At 34.6% G+C, this 27,378-nt stretch overlaps 2 protein-coding genes across 2 annotated transcripts; both read right to left on the minus strand.

Moving 5' to 3' along the window:
• Positions 1 to 444: 444 nt before the first annotated feature.
• LOC111898559 (uncharacterized) lies at positions 445 to 7,400 on the minus strand. Its single transcript, XM_052765342.1, has 11 exons — positions 7,379 to 7,400; positions 5,158 to 5,319; positions 4,894 to 5,017; positions 4,761 to 4,819; positions 4,229 to 4,664; positions 3,156 to 4,084; positions 2,434 to 3,041; positions 2,234 to 2,373; positions 1,962 to 2,125; positions 811 to 1,695; positions 445 to 713 (listed from the first exon to the last, which is right to left on the minus strand). Exons 1-11 carry the CDS (start codon positions 7,398 to 7,400, stop codon positions 445 to 447), a joined length of 3,798 nt encoding a protein of 1,265 aa, XP_052621302.1.
• A 2,401-nt stretch (positions 7,401 to 9,801) lies between these two features.
• LOC128127068 (uncharacterized) lies at positions 9,802 to 20,678 on the minus strand. The gene is made up of 12 exons (XM_052765343.1): positions 20,535 to 20,678; positions 20,333 to 20,447; positions 19,966 to 20,059; positions 19,742 to 19,869; positions 19,574 to 19,658; positions 19,345 to 19,480; positions 19,067 to 19,254; positions 18,857 to 18,977; positions 18,723 to 18,783; positions 10,251 to 10,312; positions 10,097 to 10,165; positions 9,802 to 10,011 (listed from the first exon to the last, which is right to left on the minus strand). The coding sequence occupies exons 1-12, from the start codon at positions 20,676 to 20,678 to the stop codon at positions 9,802 to 9,804; spliced, it is 1,413 nt and encodes a 470-aa protein (XP_052621303.1).
• Positions 20,679 to 27,378: the final 6,700 nt, after the last annotated feature.

Raw genomic sequence — 27,378 nt, forward strand, 5'->3', positions numbered from 1 at the left:
ATTTGCTAAAATTGAATAAAACGACGTTACAAAAAAGTTGGCTACAAATTTCGAAAAACTTCCTTATAAACAACATTGAAAGTTTTATTTGTGAGTTTGCCATCTTTATCTAAAATTAATAATTTTAATCACTCTCTGCTCTAAACTCTAGATAAGGCAACATACAATTGTCCATGTGAAAAAACTGGATCTTTCAGAAACAAACCAACCTTTGATAACGATTGTCCTTGACTTTTATTAATAGTCATTGCAAAACATACGGCCAAAGGAAACTGTCTTCTTGTGAATTTGAAGGGAATCTTTTTTTCTGATGGAGTTAAAGACATTCTTGGAATAAAAGTCTGATTTCCAATATTAGTTCCAGTTATTATACGTGCCTCAATAACACGTTTACCCAATGATAACACCTGTAGTCTTGTGCCATTACATAAGCCGTTTTTCTGATCAATATTTCTCAGGAACACCAATTTTTAAAACTAACTTATGATTTGGTAAACCGGATACTTTGAGACCATTTAATACATCAGGAGAGTATAGATTTGCATCAAATTGATCATGGAGAAATTCGGATTCACATATGCTGTCTGAACTTAAATATTCAACTTCATCTCCTGGAAACTTCTTAAGCAAACGGTCGTTTATTTCCTGGACAACTTCATTTTTCGGAGCAAGTATCGCTCTTTCTTGGAAATAATTTATATCGCTATAGTTCTCTAAAATTGAAGGATATAAAAAACTCAATTAAGGAACCTATAGGATCATGTGAATCGTTAATGAGAATATCATCCGGAATATCGATAATCGTTTCACCGTCGTTCGGACCACCAAGTTTTCCTTCTCCTATATCCAACAACCAATTTGCAAAATCTCTTATTTTTCCTATATCTGATTGATCCCTTCCAACAGTTAGCCTCATGTTTTTTGTTAATCTATGGACTTTGCAATGTTCCCATAAATATGAAGAACTCAAAGAAGCATTTACAATGTTCTGTCTACTGCCACCCGGAACAACAGGTAGAATCTGTCTAAAATCTCCTCCAAAGACAATAACTTTCCCTCCAAATGGAATATTTGAGATTGTTGAATTTACGCACCTTAGTAAATCCTTAAAAGTTTGATCTAAAGCTTCAAATGCATGCTTATGGACCATAGGTGCTTCATCCCAAATTATTAAAGAGGTTTTTCTTATTAAGCTTGCCAACTCACCGTCTGGATTTATGTTACAAAAAGAATCATCTGTAAGCTCAAATGGAATTATAAATCGAGAGTGTGCTGTTCTACCACCAGACAATAATAAGGAAGCAATACCGCTTGAAGCAACATTTAATACAATATTTCCTTCAGATCTAATTGCTGCAGATATTGTTTTCCATAAAAAAGTTTTACCCGTTCCACCATAACCGTAAACAAAGAAGACACCTCCTTTATTTTCTTGAATAGCACTCATGATGTTTAGGAAAATATTACGTTGCTCATTTGTTAATGCAAGAAACATACGATCATAGTCATTCTTTATCACGGGAACGTCGTAATCTAGCTCCTCGGTGATAAGCCGATTGTTTGAAGAAGAAACGGATTCAACATCTGGGTATGGCATGTTTTTGAAGTTTTTGAGTGTAGAGTTGTTTCGAAGTAAAATTTGTTGTATTTCGAACAAAGTTAAGTTCTTAAGTTCATCTACTCCGAGTGACAATTCTGCACGAAAATATTAAATAATTAATAAAATTTGTCGTCGATATTTAATAATTTTATTAATAATGATTTAATGGTTGTTGAATAATAAAAATAAATTAATTTAAAAAAAATAAGAAAAAATGTTATACCTGCAGACTTAAATCTTTGTCGTTGTCTATATAGAATTCCATCTGCCAAATATTCTCATGTATTTTCCCAAACGACCTCTGGTTTTGACATACTATTACACATCAACAATGTAGCAAATAAAAAGCGTAGATAAAAACCAGATCCATAATGACTTGCTTCTTTAATTGCATCAATGTATTCCTTGTCATCATCTAATAGCCCGAGTGCATAACAAGCATCTCTAAAAGAAGAATGTGTTTGACCATTTACCGTGCGAATATCATCAAATGATGTTGGTCCTTTTACTTTATTTAAAAGAATCCTTCAGAAATATGCCTCACCTAGTTTAGGTGAAACAGAAGGAATTCTATCGATGGCTTTTCCTACTTTCCTTCGCTTCCAAAACCGACCATTTAATATCCAAACAAACTTTGTAGGGAATTCAACATATGTGAGTTTTCGTGCTTCACTGTCGATTGCATTACATTCCATCCAAGCTGTGAACTTTGAAGCCGCAACAGAAGGTTTGTCAAGAACATCATCAATATCATCGTCTTCACCATATACAATCTGTTGTTAATTAGGAAGATGAAAAGGCAGTCTGACAACAGAAGGATATCTGCAATGAACATCATATGTAAAAATTCGCCATGATGCTTCACATGATGATAAATATCTACAATCGTAATATTCAGCTATTTCATTGACCGCATCATTATTTTCACATTCATTGTTGGTTGGTACAACAGCAACTGTAGCTCTATCAGGACCCTTATTTATGTATTTAAACAAATACTTTATAGAAGATCCCTGATTGCACCATTCAATATTAATATGTGCCTGATATCTTTTCAATAGATATTTGTTGTATGGAACAACATTTCTATTATCCAACCTTACACCTGATTTTTCTACAAAATGACCATCGTTTCTTCGCCTATATAACGGAAAACCATTCTGATCTACAGACGAATGATTACTGAATTGTTTTGGAAAGTTTTTAGAGCACTTTTTATCCACCATGCATGGACAATTCATATTTTCAGCTCCACATGGACCATGAACCATAAACTCATTTACAAGTGAATACAATTCAGGATCTTCGATTCTGTCTGGTATCTCTGCTGAAATTATCGGATCGATAATTTCAACAGTTGGTAGCTTGTTGTCAGAATGCATGAATAGACATATATGACTATGCGGCAAACCTCTTTTTTGGAATTCAATTGTATAAACATCTGTAAAAGAATTTGCCAAAAAAAAGTAAAATGTGATTAGATATTAAAACATATTTAAAATATAATAATAAGATCAATGTTTTATAAAAAATTTAAAAATATTGTTTTAATTACATGCTTGAACTTTGCCGAAAATTTGATTATCCCTCAAGTCTTTAATGAATGCATCAAGCTTGATCTTGAACAACCTACATAGTATATCAGGCATGTCTTCTGGTTGAAGTGAAGTATCCTTAAGAAACCTTTTAATCTCAGGCCATTTGGGATTACACGTAAAGGTTATGAAGAAATCAGGATATCCAAACCATTTGCATAGTGACATGGCATCCAAATAGTTTTGCAGCATATAACGTGCACCTCCGGTAAAGGATGAAGGTAATATGACACGTTGGCCGACATTCGAGATATCAGTCGTTCCTTGAGCTTTTTGGTTACGTAAATTTTCATAAGAATCACATCTAAGAACATGTTGTTGCCTACGTATGTAGTACATTCTCTCCGTTTCCATCATAGTGTAGGCATCTACCAGAAATTGTTGAAACAACCTTCTTGAATTAAGTATGAGAGAAAACGAATGATCTCTGTCTTGAATCCTATAAGCGAAATATTCTCTCATTGTACATTTCGCACGCTTGCTGTTGTTCGTAAATGACACACCTCTATGAAGAATGTCAACACTATAACCATCATCCCCATATGGAAATAGCAATGGATATTGGAGAGAAAGATACGAAGGATGCAATTCACTGATACGTTGTAGACAACCATTTTTTGTTTGAACGACGATATCCCTCTTCTCGATTGAATCCGAAATGTCACCAATTATTAAAGCAGCAACCCCAGAAGCAGTCGGTAGGTTATATGTTCTTCCATCTTGCTCCCTTCTCCCAATAAGTCGTAATTTCATATCAACTTCTGGATTTTTCTGAAAAGCATCTCTTACCATCCTATAAGATCTAACCAACACATTATTTGAATCCAACATCACCTTAATATCTTCAATAATATCACTATCAGTTGATGTTGATTGATCCTTTTCACCACTAAAACAAATATATTTATAAATAATATTAGTAATATATATATATATATATATATATATATATATATATATATATATATATATATATATATATATATATATTAATAATAATACTAAATTATGAATAAGAAGTTTGAGAAAATACCAAAAACATCTTTGTCTATTTGTAATTTCGTTGTCAGTGTCATAAATGTATAACTGAGAGAATTTTGGTTCCGATCCTTTTGCTGGCAAAAGACTTCCAATACTATGATAATTTTGACCACCCAATCTGAAAATGTATGGAGCGTTTCCTCTATTGATTGAAGAATCAATTTTACCACCCATTGACGTGAAAGAAAACATTGAATTGTAACGTCGAATGTTTTTCATGAAATGTTTGCTTTTTGAGTCCATATTTCGGAACATTCTTTCATAAGTCGGGGGTGCATTCTTTAAATCTGGAAGTTGAACTTTGCCGTAACCACAACATAATGAATAATCCGTGTTTCCCTTTTCTTTACCTCTAATGGATTCATTTCTCCATAACTTTGCACGACATGTTTGACATACAACAACTTGATCACCATGATCCAAATATTCTGTCAAATAAAAGCGTTGAATAAAATATCAATGAATTTTATAATTATATACAACATAGTATTTGAAATGTAAAATGAATATTATTTTTTGATTACCATTTGAGATACCAACTATAAGATTTTCATTGTTCACTTGATGTATTTTTCTACATCTTCTGTCAGATCAATCAATGGGATAAGGGATAAATGTCTTGTCTTCGTTCTTAATTTATGACATCCTGGATTTAACTTGATTGATGATGAAGAAGTTGTTACTGTGGATGCATTTTTTGATGTCATTTCATTTGAAAGTACATGGTACTGTCTTTTGTTTGCTAACTTGGAAGTGGTATATTTATCGAAACTTATGATATCTGACCAAAAAAAATTTATATATTAAATAAATAAATAATTATATATATATATATATATATATATATATATATATATATATATATATCCCGATTATATACATAATGGATAATAGTATATTTTAAAAACCATAAATAATTACCATTTCTATTGTTAGATAACGGATTTATAACATTTGTAATGTTAGAAAATGGAGTTCTAACATCTGTAAAGGAAGGGCAGTATTGTATGGTTGTGTTATGCTTTAGAGGTGTTGTAAATGTATTAACATTTTGAGTTTGACGAACAATGTTGATTGATTGATCTGCAAATAGAAATAAATTATAAAACTTGTAAATATATGTATAGAACAATATAACAGTATTTTTGAACAAATACTGTAATGATGTACTTGGAACGTTCGATGTTGTTTTTATTTTCTTCGATCTTTTATTTTTCAAATATATTTTTCTTTGTCTTCTTTTCTCTCTGGCCTGCATGTGGTACATGGTACTGTTGTTTTCTGCATAATAAAACATAGGTTAGGATATGAAATGTGAAATTATGTACATAATATGTTTATATAATACAATTGAAGTTAGTTAGAATTAAATAAATAATGATAATAAAGTAAATGTATTTAAAAAGTTACCTTTATTAATTTGTTTATTAAAATGTGTAACAAAATTTGCAAATATTAATTTACTCTTTTATAATATATTTTAAACAAATTAGTCAATTGAAGATTTTTAAAATATTAAATAGTATAAAATAGAAATTATATATTTGTTTATATTGTGTAAAAGAGACTTTAAATAATGGAGATCTACGATACCGTGTAATCGTCCGATTTGGTCTCCGTCAGGATTGAAAAATACGATCCGAAGGTAGACTCTCCTTCTTGCTGTGCCACAATCAATTATTTTCCTGATGAGCATCATGACTCATCATCCTCATTTCCAACCTAGGGTTTATTCGATTTAAATTTGCTGTTTCCCCAATTTAAACCAATCGTGGGTTCGGATCATATCAGGGGTTAAAACCCTAGATCTCCATGGAATCAATGAAGGTAAAATTGTGTGATACACGAAAATCGTGATGATTATAAATTGCTTATTGATCTTAAACATCTATTCCCGCTTATTTTTTTACAATTAGAAAAACATCTATTCCAGCATATTGATTATTGTTGTAAATTTCAACCATAAATTCATAGAGAAAACAAAGTGATCTAAACTCATAATACTAACCTAACATATGGATATGGAAATCTTGCAGGTAGAACTGGAATGAGGATTAGAACTTTAATGAAGCAGTTTGATGTAAGCTTAATGAAAAAAAATCTCAGAAGCAATTGAACATTAAGAAGACGAATGAGGAGTTTCAAAATTTTGGATTTCACGTTTTGAGGTAAAGTTATATATATATATATATATATATATATATATATATATATATATATATATATATATATATATATTGGAAAAAGATTACGATTTTATGATTTTATTGTTGTTGGAGCTTTATTAGATAAAATTTTGTTCCTGATTTTTTGGAATTTAAAAGATTACAACTAAAAATTAGTTTAATATTCGAATTTCATCTAAAAAGGGAGTATAAAATATTAGGAAATAGTAAATTGAATATAGGTTATTTATAGAAGATAAGTAAATATACTGCAACCATTACAAAAATGTATGAATTAATTGAAGAGAATCAAAGATATAAATTTTGTTTACAATTGGTTATTGATTATTTATTAAAAATAACATATTTATCGTGAGAAAAATAATAGTTATTCTAAATAATAGACATAAATGTTCCATGTTTAAAATAATCAACATAAATATTATAAGTAATAGACAATAAGAACAGAACACATAGAAGTTGATTTCTATTAAATGTAATTATTCAAATCTTGTATCTAGATTACATAAATGGTCACTACATTTTAAAACTTAACTTACATCTTCCACTTTTAAACATAGCAAAACATGAAGAGGTTACAAAAGAACATGGTGTCATTTTATGGGTTCCTGTTTATAAAGAAGCCATCGATTACAACAGCTTTGTATATATCATATAAAAATTAGTTAGACCATTTTTCCGATAACCAAATTGTGCGTTATCTTCTTTTCAATTTTCTTAATTAACAAAAAATTTTGATTATGTAACGGATAAACATCACCATTCCTACATCTAAACACTCACGTCAATCCTAAATAGGCTTACATCACCTACAACGATAGGACATACCAATCGATTGCAGCCGGTTACGTACACCAAGAACCCTTCGCCCTTTCGCATCGAATTTAATACCCCTCTACACCACTCAACAACTTCGACCTTCCCTATAAATCACAAACCCCATAACATCTACATACCACATCCAATCATACTACCCATCGGAAAACCAAAAGCCAAAACCACTCCCACAAAATAAAACCGGCTGAAATGGAAAGCATCATTCATATGCTGATTGGCCAGGTGGAGGAAGAACTAGCCGCTTTAACAAACCTCGAAAGCGATTTCTACTTCAACCAAGAGATGAAGAACGAACTGCTGGAGAACATGAGCCGCCGACCAAAGTACACCAACTACCTAGATATGAAGGAACCCATCAACAACAGTATGTACGTGGCATCAAAAAGAATCATGGCGATTTACAGTCTAAAGAAGGAAACTGAAACGACCATCCAGGAGCTCAGGAAACTACTCAAAACACTTCCAGAAGATGATCAGCCATACATGGACTGATCAAAAACAAAAAAATCACCAACTCTTTTGTCATCTTATTATCCATGGTCTCTTTAAATCGTTTTCTCTTTTGATGCTATGCTTATGAACAGATCCATGGTTCAGCCTTGTATTCACCTCTAAGAAATATAATCTATCGTTTATGTCTATTTTGTCATTCCATATATAAACCGTAATGCACACACACAATAAACCACATGTGAAGCACGTTTATGAAGTTTTATTCTCCTGGAAATTGTCTATTCCGTTGTCAGGTACTAAACCGTACCTTTTGCTTTTCAACATAAAGTCAAAATTTTGTCACATTACTAACTCTCTTCAACATAAATATAGATAAGAAACACCAATTATGTATGTATTCACATTTGCATCTGTTTTATCTCCTCAACATAGAGAAAACAACAAACCAAAAACGTTTCATCCGACCCCCGCATCGCGGGGGCTCCCCCTCTAGTTTATGATATTTAGAGGTTACATAGAAACTAATGAAAGTACATTGTCATTAAAGGAATGTTCCATTAATATTAAACCAAAAAACATTTTAAAGTACAATGGTATAAGCATAAGATTTAAATGGTTTAAAATGAAAAAAAAGTAGGATTCATCAATATGATGAAAAAAATTATCAAGTAAACAACCGTTAAAGGGAATATTCCATTCTAAAAAATAACACAATAATGATATTTACTGGTTAAAGGGAAACGAATGAAAGTAAAATGTTGTAGTATTGACTATTGAGTAGTTTTTTTTAGTTTAAGAGGAATACCAACAAAGTTTTCATTTTTTTAATACAAATTAGATAAAGCACAAATTAAGCACCCTCAATCACAATATAATTTCACCTGTAAAAGTATCAAAGTATCAAGCTCGAGATAGCTTTATTAGTTTCTTCAAAAAGGATAAAATACAGGCATGGAAAATAGCCTAAAGTCTTATATGGCAATATGTATATTAATTTAATAGTTCATTTTTAATAGGATTTAGATCGTTCCATTTGTTCCACTAAGATGCATAGGATGATAACAATGTACTTATTTGATATTGAAATGTCATGACCTTTCTTTCTGGAGAGATGTTTTCAAATTATTCAACCAATTTATGTACTTATCTTTATCTTTAATGTGTTTAGAATTTAGTGTTATAAAAACAAATAAAATAATTTAAATTAGCTTATTGCGTGCTTGATGAATTGAAGTTGATTTTTCTAGGATTCGTCAACACTATTAACATGTTTTATGAAAATGACTTTTGCTGTCTTATTTGTTGACTCAAAAAGACTTTTGCATTCTTTTTACTTGTACTTATTATAGCATCCTAATTTCATTTATTATTATCACAAAATTGTAGTTTCATAAATATACCAAGTTATAACAATATAATCCAAATGTAAAACAATTTTCATTTGTATAATAAGGTAAACTTTTATAAGTATAATAGGGGTAAAATGGGTAAAATAGTAATTTTATCTAGAAATAACATATTAGACTTCATTTATTTTACTTTTTAAATAAAAGAACCAATATTTGCTAATTAAGAGTGTAAATAAAAAGTATTTACAAAACAAAAATTGAATATTAAAATAAAACATACTACTACACCAGTAGATACGAATAGCAATACACTTCAAAGGGGAAAATAAACAATAGCATTATGCTTAAAGGAAGAGACAACAAAGGCATTATAGTTTTTAACTAAAAGGGGTAGCCAAAAAATCATAAAAACCTTATACTAATTAACAACCTGGATGAGCTGTAACATTTGAACAATAATAACCCCATAGGCAATATCGGCCAAAAATTTAAAATATTAAGAAAAAATTCAAAAAATATGTACAAGCAAATAAACTTCAAAATATATTTTATTTGAGTTATAACCAAAATCAACTAACTTGTCCACTTTAAAACAATAAAAGTATCCAAAAATATTCAAAACCAATAATATTTCACTCCTAAATACCCCAATATAAAATTCATACCAAGCAATCAAAATATCTTTATAACCAAAACAAATGATCAAAATATATTAAATGTGTCTTATAACCAATAGCAACTCACTTTTCCATTTTTGGAATCAAGAGTGGGGTTTCCTCTGCGGTTGACTTTCTTTTAGCCTTAGTTGAACTTAAATCATCTCCAGAATCAACATCATAAATTTCTTGGAGGTTGCGCTTCAAATCACCTGATATTTTGCTTGGACTTGTTGCGGTTGACTTATCAACTGTTGAGGGTGTAAAACTTTCGTCTGTTTGTGAGATCACATCCTAATTTTAAAAAAAAAATAATAACTGTTTAATTCCTAAAAAAATAACTAATATAATTAAAAGTTTATAAAATAAAATGAAAAACCTTTTGAACAGGCTGTACAACATCATCGGATTCCAAAGCAACTTGATTTAAGGAGACAGATTGAATACTCTAAAAAATAAAATGGAAATATGTTAATCGTTATGTACTTTAGCAGTAAAGAATTGTAAATTTTCAACAATAAAAGATTGCATACCATAAGTTCTATTTTACTTTCCAATTCAGAAACAATAGACATATCTTCTGTAACTTTGAGAACTGTGTATATTGTAACGTCCAAAATTTCAAAACAATTAAAACTTTTCAAAAACCACTCATTTTAATAACGTTGTTACAAAAGGTTTTCAATACATTATTTAACAGAGTATTTTCCCAGGTTCATATCATAAAACATCAACGCGAGGAACGGTACGATCACGTCTTTGCCTTGCCACAGACTCTTGAGAACCTGAAACATAAAACCACAACTGTAAGCCCGAAAGCTTGGTGAGATACCCCCAAAATACCAACCACATATACGCCCTTCCAGGCCACGACCTTCCGGTCCATGTGTCTTAGGGGACTTCCGTCCCTGCTGGGTAAACCTTCCGGTCCTACCCACGCCGACCTTCCGGTCCATAACACAACATATTGCCTTCCGGCCCATAACATATTGCCTTCCGGCCCATAGCATAAAATGCATACATAACATAACAAATCATAGGACGACCCTACATATCGGGTCACACCCCAGATCTAGCAATCATAACACATATTCATATAACAGTTCACAGACAACAATCGATCAACAAATCACATATCATAGCATTACTCGAAACAAGATACCGGTCTAGCCGGTCACTAGCATAACATTGCCCTACGAATCAGTCAACATACTAAATGCATACATACGCCTTTCCAGGCCATGACCTTCCGGTCCACATAGCAATGCCTTCCGGCCCATAACATGTAATGACAACTACCCGGATTTCCATCCGATAAAAGGGTCGGCCTTGGTGCCATAAACCCTAGCGATATAGTGAGGATAACTCACCTCGAACTGCCGACTGAACAGATAGCTCAAGCTGCTCCGATCACTGATACGATCTCCACCTCTGGACAGGCACCAATGCACTGAACTCAAACAATAAACAACAATTACCAAAATACCCCTGGAACCACTGGTCAATCCTTGGTCAAAGACAAGGTCAAAGTCAACCCCTGACTGACCCTACTCGCCGAGTCAACCCTATGACTCGCCGAGTCCCCATACTCAGAACTTCACCCAATCCGCGATCTAACTCGCCGAGTCACCCCAAGACTCGCCGAGTTCAACAACTCTGAGTCCACTTGCCCTCAACTCACCGATTCTCTTAGATTCCCTTTCTACACGTCGAGTATCCCCCTTGACTCGACAAGTTCCTCCTGGAAGAATCGCGGGGCCACCCCGACTCAACTCGCCGAGTCTGAAGAACAACTCGACGAGTCCCAGTTAATCTTCAAGCTACTCGCCGAGTCTGTTCATCGGACTCGGCGAGTCCATGCCATGCAACCGCTCAAACTGCTTTCTAAGGTCAGAACTGCTCCGACCATTCATAGGTCTGGCCTTCCTAGACTGATTCATCACGTAAGGTCCTCATTTCGGTGCTCATAATACACTCCATGACTCATAATTTGCATTTTGACCTAAGGCATAAGGATTCCAATCCAAAACCTCCATTGATTCCCGAAATGCTCAGGCATGGGACATTCTGGATTTCCAAGGGTCCCAATATCAGGTTCCAGTCGCATGGGGGACCAAGGAAATACTCAATCTAGCCACAAAAGGGTTCAATAAACCCTAAATCCATATACACATCAACATAGAAGAATGCAACTCAAAATATTACCTGAATAACGTGCTCTCTGTGCCCCCAATCCTCAGAATGTGGCTTCTCTTGTTGTTCCCTTAACCAAGCCTCCTCTTCCTTGCAAAACAACACTTCCAAAATCAACAATGGTCTTCTACCTTGCTCCAGATGCTCACAATCGGATTAGGGCTTCATTCACAGGACTAGGGTGAACAATGACGGCCATAAGGCCCCTTATATATGTCCCCAAACCTGGACGGTTAGGGTTTCGCTAAACAACGTGGACTCGCCGAGTCCATGTCCGGACTCGTCGAGTCCAGTCGCGAACCCACGACCAGATTTGCGATCCTACTCGGCGAGTCTGAGCTCCAACTCGCCGAGTCCCCTCTTAAAACACCTAAAATCATAATTATAGCAATATCTCAAATTCCGGGCTGTTACAACTCTCCCCCACTAGGACTAGACTTCGCCCTCGAAGTCTCACTCTGAAAATAGCTCCGGATGCTGCTCCCACATCTCACGCTCCGGCTCCCAGGTGATTTCCGATCCCCTCCGGTGCTGCCACTGAACTAACACCAGAGGTATCTCCTCATTCCTCAGAACCTCGATCTTCCGATCTTTGATGACCACTGGTCTCTCGGCATAATTCAGGCTCGCATCCACCTGAATGTCTTCTAATGGGACCACTGCCGACTCATCGGCTATATACTTTCTCAATTGCGACACATGAAAAATGTCGTGGATTTGTCTCAAATCCGCTGGCAACTCCAAACGGTAGGCCACCCGGCCTACCCCCGCAATCACATGAAAAGGCCCAATATACCGGGGCCCCAACTTGCCCCTCTTCCTGAATCGAATCACTCCTTTCCAAGGAGAGACCTTCAGGAGTACGAAGTCGCCGACCTGAAACTCAAGCTCGGACCGGCGTCTGTCTGCATAACTTTCCTGTCGGCTCTGGGCGGTCAATAACCTCTGTCTAATCTGCTGAATCTGCTCTGTCGACTGAAGCACGATCTATGTACTGTCCAACACTCTCTGTAACTGAGAATTACCCAAGATGCAACTCTGCTCTAAATCTCAACGATCACTCGACCCATAAGGGTTAGGAAACCATGAACCACCGGATCCCCGATACAAAGCCCACTTTGTCCATTCCGGACCGACTGAGAGACCCATTCTCACTCTCAGAGCAACTCTCACGAGTTCTCCTCTTGCAATCACATACACCTGCTGAACTAGCCCCCAACACCCACAGGTTGGAAGACCCGATACACTGATGATATCCTCAAACATCTCCCAGGATGAACCACTAATATCCACCCTATACCCTGATCAGAATCACACTGAGAATTTAAGATTCTCTCTCCCCCTGCATCCTTTCTGAGCCTCAACAGACATCCCAAACCGGATGAGTTCCTACTTCACTGCCGCGAACACGATGCTCAAAACCATACTCGAAATACTCTAACCATAACTCTGCTCTGCAGCTTTCACTTTCGTGACTTGCACTCCCTTTCGGAGTTACACACCTTTCTCTTTTCCTTTTCCAAGGAACCCTCTTGGCCGTAATGCCACTCCAACCGGTGCCACGGTGCTCGCCCCAAGCGACACCACCCTTTTTGCGTAACCGCTATTCACATACTCTGGCTCTCATTGCAGGGGCTCTCAAGCCCATGCACTCTCTCCACTCCCCAAATCACTACTTCAACTAAACAAAATCACTAACCCGGGGCCAGACCTTCCAATGTGATCACACTGCAACATACAAAATCCGAAATCTCAAACTGATCTAACAATACCATCAGAGTCCCCAGCATGACTGGACCGACTCTCATAACATACACTAGCCACTCAAGGTTATATCTCGGTGGGTCCGTACACCCAAACTCTGTGAACCCTCAGGTTCTAACTCTGGGAACCTTCCGGTTCCAACTCTAGAAACATGCACAACATAAATCCCGTGGGATTAATGCAGTACAACCCATCACGTACATCAAGCATACAAATACTCTGATCACATAACCCCGGTTACTTACTCAAACTTGATCCCGGCCTGCTCCCAGGCCTCCACAATCAAACGCCCTAGGTCTGTATCCCGCCCCGCATACCCGACACTCGCTCTCGTCGGCCTATACTCTGAGCTGACAGAACACTGCTGAATCCCAACAGCTAAGCACCCTCACATACTCATCGATCTCCCGGAGAATTCTCCAATTCTCCCCCACTTAAAGCACTGACTAACAGCCACCGATCGCCATTAACGACCTTCCAGAACAACCCCGCACAAAGAGAACACTTACACACTGACTGCTTCCCACAAGCATAAGCAACCCTCAGCAAAACACATCTCCTCCCTGATCAATCCGCTCAAAAGAATCCGGTCTTTCAATTATCCACTCCACGACCACAGATGTTACCCGACATTCAACCCAGTGCCGCATCTCCCCTATCAACCCTCACGAATGATAACCAACGGAATTCCCAAACAATAACCCATAACCAAACCCACAACCTGCAAAAGGATGAATGCCGCATCGAAAACCGCACAAGAATACCGGCACCAAAACACCAAACTATAACCATACCAAACCATCAGGGAACAACGAATGCCAAAGCGAAAACCTGAAGCACCAATCCATAACCATGCCAAACCCGCGAAACAACGAATACCGCATCGAAATCCACACAAGATACCAGCACAAACAATACGCCACAATCAACGCAATATAATCAAGACATCGAGAAAGCATCATACCCGCAGCTGCCTCCGGCACTGCTCCGACTCCCTCTGCCGCAAGCTGATAAGCACGACCCTGAGCCCTTGGGGCTCCGCTCCATCCTGTCCCCCTCCTGAACTCCTCAAGGCGGCCGGTGCTAGAGCCTGCACCGGTCCTGCAGAAAGCTGTGGACAGTTGACCCTCAATGTCCAACCTGCCGACAATGATAGCAAATCCTCAAACCCCGAATCGGCACTGACTGCCGACAATCCCGCGCATAGTGCCCCTCCTTTCCGCACTTGCGGCATGCACCACCGGACCAGCAAACTCCGGTGTGACCCCTCCCACACTTCCCACAAGTGTGGCCGCTCCGATCCCCCACTCTAACATCAACGGTACTGGACCGTTTCAGCGCTGGCTGCGACTGCATCGGAGCCTGCCTCAGTTCACGCAACTGCAACTCAACCTCTAACTCACGCCGCATGGCGGCCTCCTACAACTCCAACAAGGTCTCGCACCTCTGCGCAGACACGAACTGTCTGATATCCCCCCTTGAGCATATTCAGATATCGGGACATCTGAGCCTGCTCCGAAGTGAACTCAGGGCAAAACATCGCCCTCTCAATAAACATCCTGGTGATCTCAATCACCGACTCCGAATCCTGCTTCAGCTCAAGGAACTCCCGAGCCAATCTCTCCCTCTCATCTCGCGGAACATAGCGAGTACTGAACATCTCTCTGAACTGATCCCGTGAAACTGCAGCCCTTTGCGCGTCGGAATATGACCCCGTGGTCAATCTCCACCAATCCTTCGCCCCGAGCCCCAATAGGTCCAGAGCACACCTCACCCTCTGATCAGCAGGGCATAAGCTCGTGGAGAAACACCCCTCCACTTCTGATAACTATCTCATGGCAACAATCGGGTCCTGAACTCCATCGAATGTGGGAGGCTTCGTATAATAGAAGTCCCGATACTGAAAACCCCGACTAGCTCCTCCCCTTGCCGCTGCTACAGCCGTTGTAGCCGCCGCGGCAGCCGTCTCTGCGAGAGCCGCATAGCACTCATCAAATACTCAATCATGGCGGTCTTGATCGACCCAAACAATTCCGGCAACTCAGCCCGGAACAATGCAGCAACCCCATCACGCAGGATCTTGCGAATCCTCGCATCCAACTCGCTCGTGCTCGTCTGATCGATAACCTCAGACGGCACCGATCCACCCGGAACTCGCTCTCCAGCTCCCGACCTGATCCGGATCCACTATCATCATGCCTCGAAATCTCCATACCGAAGACACCATACCAATCTCAGACACTTCCCACAATCCTGGGATCCAACTCTCGCAACCCTACCCTAGAGATCATGGTTTCCCTGATACGCGTATGGGTCCTGTGCTTTCAGTAGTACGGGCCCATACTACCTTCCACACCTACCCATATTTGTATGAAGTACTACCACAATACCCTAGAGAACATGCATAACAACTATCAACCCTCACCACTAGAGGAACACTGAGAATATCCCATAAGGGACCCTAGGCTACAGGCATCACAAATCAGGCAACATTATCATGAATTCCTGAAGATCCCTAGCCTAACTCTAGCATGCTATTCTATCAAGCTCAATAAAACAAATATCATGTATGGTATCTTGGGGTTACTTACTGGCTCCGGCTGATCGTACCTCCGCGTCCTCCTTTTACTAAATTTGAAAACCATTTTAATTTCTCTTTTTAAATCCTCCTCGATTTGAGACTGGAGTCACACGAATGTTTCCCCCAATTCACTCAAACCAAGGCTCTGATACCAACTTGTAACGTCCAAAATTTCAAAACAATTAAAACTTTTCAAAAACCACTCATTTTAATAACGTTGTTACAAAAGGTTTTCAATACATTATTTAACAGAGTATTTTCCCAGGTTCATATCATAAAACATCAACGCGTTTTAAAGATGTGAGGGCAGCAGATCCCATAAGAACTCTGCAGTTAAGCGTGCTCGGGTAGGAGTAGTACCAGGATGGGTGACCCCCTGGGAAGTCCTCGTGCCGAGTGGCCCAAAGCGGACAATATTGTGATACCAACTTGTAACGTCCAAATTTTCAAAACAATTAAAACTTTTCAAAAACCACTCATTTTAATAACGTTGTTACAAAAGGTTTTCAATACATTATTTAACAGAGTATTTTCCCAGGTTCATATCATAAAACATCAACGCGAGGAACGGTACGATCACGCCTTTGCCTTGCCACAGACTCTTGAGAACCTGAAACATAAAACCACAACTGTAAGCCCAAAAGCTTAGTGAGATACCCCCAAAATACCAACCACATATACGCCCTTCCAGGCCACGACCTTCCGGTCCATGTGTCTCAGGGGACTTCCGTCCCTGCTGGGTAAACCTTCCGGTCCTACCCACGCCGACCTTCTGGTCCATAACACAACATATTGCCTTCCGGCCCATAACATATTGCCTTCCGGCCCATAGCATAAAATGCATACATAACATAACAAATCATAGGACGACCCTACATATCGGGTCACACCCCAGATCTAGCAATCATAACACATATTCATATAACAGTTCACAGACAACAATCGATCAACAAATCACATATCATAGCATTACTCGAAACAAGATACCGGTCTAGCCGGTCACTAGCATAACATTGCCCTACGAATCAGTCAACATACTAAATGCATACATACGCCTTTCCAGGCCATGACCTTCCGGTCCACATAGCAATGCCTTCCGGCCCATAACATGTAATGACAACTACCCGGATTTCCATCCGATAAAAGGGTCGGCCTTGGTGCCATAAACCCTAGCGATATAGTGAGGATAACTCACCTCGAACTGCCGACTGAACAGATAGCTCAAGCTGCTCCGATCACTGATACGATCTCCACCTCTGGACAGCCACCAATGCACTGAACTCAAACAATAAACAACAATTACCAAAATACCCCTGGAACCACTGGTCAATCCTTGGTCAAAGACAAGGTCAAAGTCAACCCCTGACTGACCCTATGACTCGCCGAGTCCCCATACTCAGAACTTCACCCAATCCGCGATCTAACTCGCCGAGTCACCCCAAGACTCGCCGAGTTCAACAACTCTGAGTCCACTCGCCCTCAACTCACCGATTCTCTTAGATTCCCTTTCTACACGTCGAGTATCCCCCTTGACTCGACGAGTTCCTCCTGGAAGAATCGCGGGGCCACCCCGACTCAACTCGCCGAGTCTGAAGAACAACTCGACGAGTCCCAGTTAATCTTCAAGCTACTCGCCGAGTCTGTTCATCGGACTCGGCGAGTCCATGCCATGCAACCGCTCAAACTGCTTTCTAAGGTCAGAACTGCTCCGACCATTCATAGGTCTGGCCTTCCTAGACTGATTCATCACGTAAGGTCCTCATTTCGGTGCTCATAATACACTCCATGACTCATAATTTGCATTTTGACCTAAGGCATAAGGATTCCAATCCAAAACCTCCATTGATTCCCGAAATGCTCAGGCATGGGACATTCTGGACTTCCAAGGGTCCCAATATCAGGTTCCAATCGCATGGGGGACCAAGGAAACACTCAATCTAGCCACAAAAGGGTTCAATAAACCCTAAATCCATATACACATCAACATAGAAGAATGCAACTCGAAATATTACCTGAATAACGTGCTCTCTGTGCCCCCAATCCTCAGAATGTGGCTTCTCTTGTTGTTCCCTTAACCAAGCCTCCTCTTCCTTGCAAAACAACACTTCCAAAATCAACAATGGTCTTCTACCTTGCTCCAGATGCTCACAATCGGATTAGGGCTTCATTCACAGGACTAGGGTGAACAATGACGGCCATAAGGCCCCTTATATATGTCCCCAAACCTGGACGGTTAGGGTTTCGCTAAACAGCGTGGACTCGCCGAGTCCATGTCCGGACTCGTCGAGTCCAGTCGCGAACCCGCGACCAGATCTGCGATCCTACTCGGCGAGTCTGAGCTCCAACTCGCCGAGTCCCCTCTTAAAACACCCAAAATCATAATTATAGCAATATCTCGAATTCCGGGCTGTTACATATATGTTATTATAGTTGTTGACATTGTATTCTGTAATATCTACAACAAAACCAAACTTGCGGTTTTTCAACACGTTAAGTTGCATTGGAAATAGGGCATCACTGTCTCCGGCCTGTAAGATATATTTTAATAAATTAAAAAAATAAAGTAAATGTTTTCTGATTTTAAAGGTACGAATAATATACCGCATCATGTATCTTTTTCAACTCGTAGGAACTTATATTTAACAACCTCCTTGCTTCCCTATAAAAAAGAGTCAATCCAATGGTTCCAATACAATCTTGTACGTTGATTGGAATTATAAACCTAAAACAAAAAAAATTATGTCATTGTTAGTGTTGTTTTAAGATTGACAAAATTAATATAAATAAATATGTGTATACTTTATAACTAACTGAAATTCAGATTTTTTGCATTGTGCATTTGTACACTCGACAACCATAGTTTCTGAAATTCCCTCAGGGTTGGTATACGAATGATTGGCTTTGGGAACAGGGATTATTTTTTTTCCACATTTTTTGCATGCTTCATAATACCATGGTAGATTCTGCCTTATATTAACAATGGAAGCAACTAATAAAAACTTCATTTCTTGTATCATATCAAATGTAAAACTTATTAAAATAAATTATGAAAAAATAAAATGTAAAACATATCAAATAATGCAATATACCTTAATTGGTTCGGTGATCTCACAGACTGTTTTTAATGGAAAATTGCCCTTAAAGTCATCTGTATATGAAGAAGAGTAGCTTTGAAGTATAGTTATGCTTTTTTCAGTTATACCGAAATTGTCATGACATTTCAACCTGTGATGTTTAATTTATATTCATGAATATTAGGTTTTGTGTTTTTTTAAGTTAAAATACATTATAAAAAATAAAAAACAATTGGAAACTAACTTATTTTTAAACTCATTTATTTCATAAATGTCAGAATTTATGAACAATTTCGTTACTTCAAAATGACTTTTAGCTTCACCAAGACCTGTAAAAAATGTATATCCAATTAATAAAAATTATATAAAAACAGTAATTATAAACATCTATATATAAAGACTGAATACAAACCATTCCAAATGTTTTGCTTCAAAAACTGCATCATGATAACAACAAAATCAACCGTCGGGTTATTTTTTAGGTATTCTGAAATTTGATATGTTTGACTTCCAAAAATAGTAACCTTCAGATGTACAGAACTAAATAAACCATAAAATAGTATATTAATATTAATTTGTGATTAATTAAAGATAATAAATAATAAATAATAAATAAATAATAAAATATAATCTCACTCTAGGTTGCTAAGAGTGAGTTTTATATAATGCTTGGATGGTACTGGATTTGAAGTTTCAAGAGGCCTAAATGACACGATATGTCCAATAACATCTACACAACAGATAACACAACATAAACTATTGAATTAAAATCGTAATATTTAAATAATAAAATATATAACCAAAAAAACAAATGATAAAAAAAATGATTTTATTGATATTTTATGACTAACCAAAGAATGTGTCTCTTGGGCATGTTTGTTCTATGATAGAATTAAAGTCAACAAACATAAATCCATTGACCGGACCCGAGAAATCATCACATTTTTTAGGATGCTTTTCCAATCCAAAGTTAAGGTCTGTTTATGAACTGTATAACTAAAACCATTAGTAACAACAGCCATATTGGGTTTTATAACTATATAACTTTCATCTTCCTTTAAAAGATGACGAAATCTGGAGAAATTCTGATTGAAGACACGAGCTTGGTATTGTGTACCCTGTTTAAAAAAAATTAAAAATTATTATGTTCATGAAACATGTCTAATATTGAATGATGAATAAAAAATATATCAAATACAACAAACCTCCTCGTCCATGATGATCATTTCAATCGAACAAACTTTATTATTTCTGACAAAGTTCCAAATTTTAAGCACCCGAACCTTGATATGCGATTTTTCATCTATCTGGTCAATGTTATTTAGGTAAACCTTATTTCCTATTTCCATTTTCTGCAAGAAATTTAATCATTATAGAATTGTAAGGAAAATTAGCAACCTTTTAGAATGTACAGAACATCCTAACCAATAAGTAAAACAGAAAATTAAAAATCAACACATGACAATAACAACTGACTTAATGTACTCATAAATTTTTAAATCCAATAATTCATTTTATAATAAAATGGAATACAAACAAAAACAAATAATTCATATGAAATAATGTTTTAGATTGAATAAAAGTTTATATAATAAGATGGAACACAAATATAAAATAAACATGAAAACGACAATTATACCGAAAATGCCTCTGCAACATACTAACACTAACAGATAACATAACAATGAGTAAAACAGAAAAAATAAAAATCAACACATGACAATAACAACTGACTTAATAAACTCATAAATTTTTAAATTCAATATTTTTTTTGAGATTGTATTTAGATAAATACAAACAAATTTTAAAATTTCATACCATCAAAACAAAAGTTACTGTGCACATCTGAAAAAGACTATTTTTAATTTTTTTTAAAGAAAATGAACTTGTAATGTTCATTAGTTTTTCGTCTTTTAAACTGAAAAGGTAGAAGAAGTAGACGATTAAGAAGAATTACAAAAAAGAAGAAGAAGAATAGAAATCATACAATGAGAACGTGATAGATACCGATAAATAAGAACATGAAGGGAATAGAAATATTTGTAATTCTGATTTTTGAATACACTAACCTGATATTTAATTCTTGAAGCGTTGCAGAATCACAAAGAATGAAGAAGAATACGTTTGCTGTGGTTTCTATGGAGCAGAATTGTTATGGAGCAGAATGGTAAAAATAAAATAATCGTATAAATGATATTTACGTTTGCTGAAAAAATACTGCAGATTTTTAGGGATTTAATGATTGCAATATATTTAATTTGCAATCAAAATAAACAAACTTTCAAATTTAATCGTGAATTACAAATCTGATTATTGATTAACATATTTTTTCAAATTATTTCCATAATATTTATTCATTTAAAACTAATGCTTGAATATTTTGAATGTAGTTGACAGCTAAAATTTCCGGATTTATTGCATCAGTTTGAACTTTGATTCAATTTCCGGATTCAATGGCATTTACGTAAATATAGATGAATAAATGAGCGGGAAAACTCGATTTTGGGGGTCTTTAGAGAGTGACACGTGACAGAGTTCTACTTATTTATTAGAATTAGGATATATATATATATATATATATATATATATATATATATATATATATATATATATATATATATATATATATATATATATATATATATTAAGATTAAAAAATAAGTTTTCTAGCCGACTACTGCGACTTCCTATCAATGCACGGATACAATGAAGGGGTGTTGAAATTCATACTTGATATTTGAACAATTTGATAATCAATATTATGAACTAATAACGAATTATTTAGCAATGCCAAACAAACAAGTGGATAGATAATATTTATGACCAAATATCCAAAACGTTTTCACATAAGCAAACAATTATTGATTAATATTGAGGATTAAACGTTGACAAGTTGCAAATAATAAGTTCAATTATTATTAATATTGTTATCAAGTTTCGTCAATATTTCATAACTAGTTGTGAGATCTGTATACTATACGGGTTGAGTAGAACAAAAAAATTAAATATGAAAGTTTAAACTAAAATTTATTTAAATTTGAAGTTTTAAATTTAAAATATAAAATTTAATTTGAATTTTAAAAGAAACATATTAAATACAATATATAAGTAGTAATATTATAATTTATTGATTATTTTCAATTAAGGAAATTATTAATTAAGGTGTAAATGTCATATGTTAATTAATAAAAGAAAAAAAATGAAAAATGGAAAAATATTTATTTAAAAATGTTAGAAAATGAAATGTATCGAAATAAAAGAGAGAATGGCATTTGATAAAAAAAAATTGATTTATTAGGGAAAATGATGATCATTCACGATCAGATCTAACTGACTCCTACATATAATCATGTTTGATATCTTCCAAATCTCAAAATTCAAAAAAAAAAAAACAATAAAAATTAAGTTTCCCTAGTTATAATTTTTGTTATATTTATTCAAATATATTCTATAGAAAAAAAATGGAAAAAAATAGTGGAAGAGAGTTACAACATTTATTTGGCTTTAAATAACAAGATCAAGTCAATAATAGTATATTTTTAAAGAATGATGTCTTCAATAAAGAATAAAAATGGGTGGAAAAGGGATACAACATTTATTTGGCTTTCAATCACATAATTTTCATTTATATGTTCTTATCTCATCCCAAGTACTCACGTAAGCCACAAATAAAAATATCTATTTTAGCAAAAACATAATATAATGATCTTCCTAATATATTTAAATGTTGATAATTAGTTTATATTTGCTTTATTTTGAATCTAAAACGTATCAAATTGATTAAATTATAAAAAGAGAAAAAAAAAAAGAACATGTAAGGCATGTTTCATTATCATCCCAAATAGTTTAACATATCAAAATTACCTTAGATTCTCACATAATCTTTCCAAATAGTTCAACATATCAAAATTACTTCATTTACATCAAAACCTTCTCTTTTTGACATTATATCAAACACTTGGAAGACATGTTTTATTATCATCCAATTAAAACATCAAACCAAGAAAACATCTTTCTTTTTTCCAAAGAAATCAAACCAATCAATAATAAGAGAAGAATAAATAATGAAGCTTACCTGTTTTTGAAAGTTTTAGAATAAATAAGAAAACATAATCAACATTCAAATATTAAAAAATTCAGTGCATTATAAGAGAATAAAAATTATAAATTATGACAGAATGTAGTAGAGGTTTAAAGTCTGATAGAATGTAGTAGAAAATAAAAACTATAAATTCTGATAAAATGTAGTAGAGACCATAAAGTCTACAAGAATGTAGTAGAAAATAAAAACTGTGAATATTCTGTCGGAATGGTTCATTCTATATAATCGATTACCATCAAATCGAACTATATGATGATAACATTATGTGAGAAACTTGTAATCAAAATTAGTTTCATAATCCATTAAACAAAAAAATTCAATGAAGATATATAAACGGTAAATTGGTGAAGAGGCTAAGAAAAATAAAAAATTATACAAAAAATCAATTCACGATTTTTTAGCTTTAGACATTGTGAACACACTTACACACATACCCCTTTCATTAACTCGAATGGAATAATTTTTTTTAACTTAATTAGAAAAAATGAAATCGTCTACAACAACAAAAGTAGTTGAATTAAGAATAAAGTCAAATTATTATATACTAAAGACGAATGAATCAAAACAATCAAAGACATGATATCGATCACAAATATCTTAATTGTAAAAACCCAAAGAAACAAAACATCAAAAGTTATAGGGTTTAGTTACTCATAATATATTCACAATATATGTAAAATCAAAATTAAAGTTGATTAAAGATCAAGGCAATTCTTTATTAAATGATTAATTTAATAAAATAAAATGCATGGAGAAGAAGCAAAAAAAGGTGCATATTGTAGATATAGCACATGTATATAGATATTAAGCATACAATCTACCCTAATAAATGAAAATGTTATTGCCACTTGTCATTCTCTCATTTATTTGGCCACATGTCATTTTGTCATAATTTTGAAATATATTTATTTTTCACTTGTCAATTACTTCATTATTCATTTCTATTATATTATTAATTTAGTTTCTATAAATTAAACCTATTATAATAACTATTAATTTCAAATTTTAAATTTCAATTCAAATTTTAATTTCAAATAAATTTACACTTTAAAAATTTGTATTTAACATTTTATTATAATAAATCGTTTAGTACACGGGTCTAACAATTAAATACATAATTTTAATTAATTTATTTTTTGCATATTTTTTTTTCATAATTTTTACTTATTTCATATTTCAAATTCAAATAAACTTTTCATTTAATCGCTTCTGTTTAACATTATGTTTTAATTAACCCGTATAATATACGAGTTTCACAACTAGTGAAGAAATAATCAACGATGAGGCAACAAACTTTTATGAATGGAAATGAACCTTCAACCAAAAATGGTTTGACGTCATTTAAATAATATTAGTTGATCCTTTATTGTTTTGGATTTCTTTTCCAGTGGACGACGATAGTGAATGCGTAGGCAAGAAATTAATTAAAAAAATATTTTATAATTATAGACGACGAAGGAAATTACAACCCTAGAAACTATAAAATAATTACCTAGCAAGTGAATCGAAAAATCGCAAAGCAGGGAGAGTTAGGGCCTTCCGTTAAATCTAAGAAATTAAGAAGGTGGACCTCGATAGAAGCTTGGATTAGTGTTGAAATCTTGAATTGGAGAGGGTGGCGTCAATGGTGGGGAATAAAAGAAGAGGGCATCGGAGGTGGGGAAAGAATGAAGCCACTGGATGATGACAAAGAGGTCGATGGGTGTTTTTGTAGAGATTAAAAACTAATTTCCTTGATTTAAAGGATATTAAGTGTTTTAAATAATTACAATAATTAGTGTAGTCAAGATTACTATTATACCTTTTTTATTATTTGTTATTGAATTTATTTTTGTTTAATTTTGATTGGTTATTAGTAGGGCTGTAAACGAACTGAACGTTCGGTGAACCGTTCGTGCACTGTTCGGCGGGAAGTTCGTTTATGTTCGTTTATTTAATAAATGAATGAACGTGAACAAAAATTCTCGTTCGTTTAGTTAAATGAACGAACATGCACAATGGTCTCGTTCGTTTATTTACGTTCGTGAACGTTTGTTTATGCTGTTTGTTTATGTTCGTTCGCTTAAGTTTTTTATGTTCATATATTTTCAATTGTTTTTGTTATTACATTACTATATTATAGTTCGTTTATGTTCATATATGTTCAATTGTGTTTGTTTATCTTTGTTCGTTTATGTTCGTTTAGCATGTTCACGAACATAAACGAACAAACATGAACAAGACAATTTGTTAAACGAACGAACATGAACAAGAAAACTCTGTTTGTTTATCCGTTCGTGTTCGTTCGATTGTTCGGCTAACTTAAACGAACAAACATGAACAAGCCTTTGTTCGTGTTCGTTCGGTTCGTTTACAGCCCTAGTTGTGAGAGATATACAAATACTTATTGAAAACATATGAACCTAACTCTCTCTCTCTCTCTCTCTCTCTCTCTCTCTATATATATATATATATATATATATATATATATATATATATATATATATATATATATATATAAAAGTTGTGTCACATGTCATTTATCTTTTGTTCTCATGTTGACACGTGGCAGCCTTACATATTTTTTTTCTATTAATTCAAATAAATCAAGATATATATTAAATTTCAATTTTGAATTTTGAATTAAGTTATGAGATTTCCTAATATATATATATACAAAATCCAACGAGATTTCCTAATATATTCAAAAACCACCTATACAATTATTTAGAATATTTATTTTATTATTATATCTAAACTTAAAAACTTTATTTTATTGACATATATTATGAGAAAATGTAAATAATCTCAAATCTATTCTAATAAATAAAAATCTTTTTTTTACCATATGTCACACTGTCATTCATTTGTCACATGTAATTTTGTGGCTATAAAATTAAGTTTTTTTATAAACTTGTGGTTTCCACAGGTCTTTAACCTTATATATATATATATATATATATATATATATATATATATATATATATATATATATATATATATATATATATATATATATTTATATATATATATATATATATATATATATATATATATATATATATATATATATATAGAAAGAGAGAGAGAGCGAGAGAGAGAGAATTAGGATCATATGTTACCAACAAGTATTATGTTATTATGTTACTCATTCTCAACCAATCATTTTAAATATATAGATAAGGGCATCATGGTAATTTGCTAATTAAATTAATTAATTGCATTTAATCAATACCCTTTAATTTAGGTAACAATAATTGACCAAAATCGAGGCCATAAATGACACTCTACTTATTCTTCACATCCACACTTAATTTTCAATCAACTGCCGCTAAATCGACCTTTATTTTCCATCTGATGCAGTAACCCTATCCAATGGCTTCTGTTTTCTATCAATATCAAGAGGATTTAGGGTACAACGTAATAAAGAAGAGTAGTTTTGAAGAGTCTCATTGTTTTTTTGGCACCTACGATCAACATATACAACCAGAGGTGTATTTGAACCCCCGCCTTGTTGTCAACGTTGCCGTCCATCACGTCCATCACTTTTATTTCTGATATCCATCAGGTAAGGTGCCTTCTTGTAACATCAAGTTTCGAGAAGTTCTTATTTCAGGATTGTGGCCAATAAATGGATCAAATGGAGGCCTTGGGATTCAATGGAATGAAGTTTAGTCTCTATTGGAGGTGTATGATGTTGGACAAGTGATTTAAACCTTGGATTATTCGATGGAAGTTGAGGGGTAAAATGGGAAAGGTTATGTTTCAGACTTCTTGCATAAATTAAGGATTTTAGTTCGAGATGTTTTTAGTCATAAGTATCAAGACAGAATTATAGAGCTCGTCGATACGTTTCCGTGGATATAAATGTCATCGAAAATGGAGTTGAAACGAAGAAGTTATAACTGTTTAAAGTTAAGTTGGAAAAAGGGAGTCTGTCAGTATGTTGGCGTACACTAGCTAGTACA

The sequence above is a fragment of the Lactuca sativa genome, chromosome 1 (genome assembly GCF_002870075.4).
Source record: "Lactuca sativa cultivar Salinas chromosome 1, Lsat_Salinas_v11, whole genome shotgun sequence".
In the NCBI taxonomy this organism is placed as follows: Eukaryota; Viridiplantae; Streptophyta; class Magnoliopsida; order Asterales; family Asteraceae; genus Lactuca; species Lactuca sativa.

What these genes read in the sequence shown, in the direction of transcription:
- LOC111898559 (XM_052765342.1), bottom strand. Translation starts at nt 7,400, where the DNA reads ATGGGTAGTATGATTGGATGTG. An exon ending in AATAGACAAAGATGTTTTTG is followed by an intron (nt 4,085 to 4,228) that starts GTATTTTCTCAA and finishes TATTTGTTTTAG; the next exon opens with TGGTGAAAAGGATCAATCAA. An exon ending in TTTCGGCAAAGTTCAAGCAT is followed by an intron (nt 3,042 to 3,155) that starts GTAATTAAAACA and finishes ATTCTTTTACAG; the next exon opens with ATGTTTATACAATTGAATTC.
- LOC128127068 (XM_052765343.1), bottom strand. Translation starts at nt 20,678, where the DNA reads ATGGAAATAGGAAATAAGGTTTACCTAAATAACATTGACCAGATAGAT. An exon ending in GAAGCAAAACATTTGGAATG is followed by an intron (nt 19,659 to 19,741) that starts GTTTGTATTCAG and finishes CATTTTTTACAG; the next exon opens with GTCTTGGTGAAGCTAAAAGT. An exon ending in TGCAAAAAATCTGAATTTCA is followed by an intron (nt 18,978 to 19,066) that starts GTTAGTTATAAA and finishes TTTTTGTTTTAG; the next exon opens with GTTTATAATTCCAATCAACG.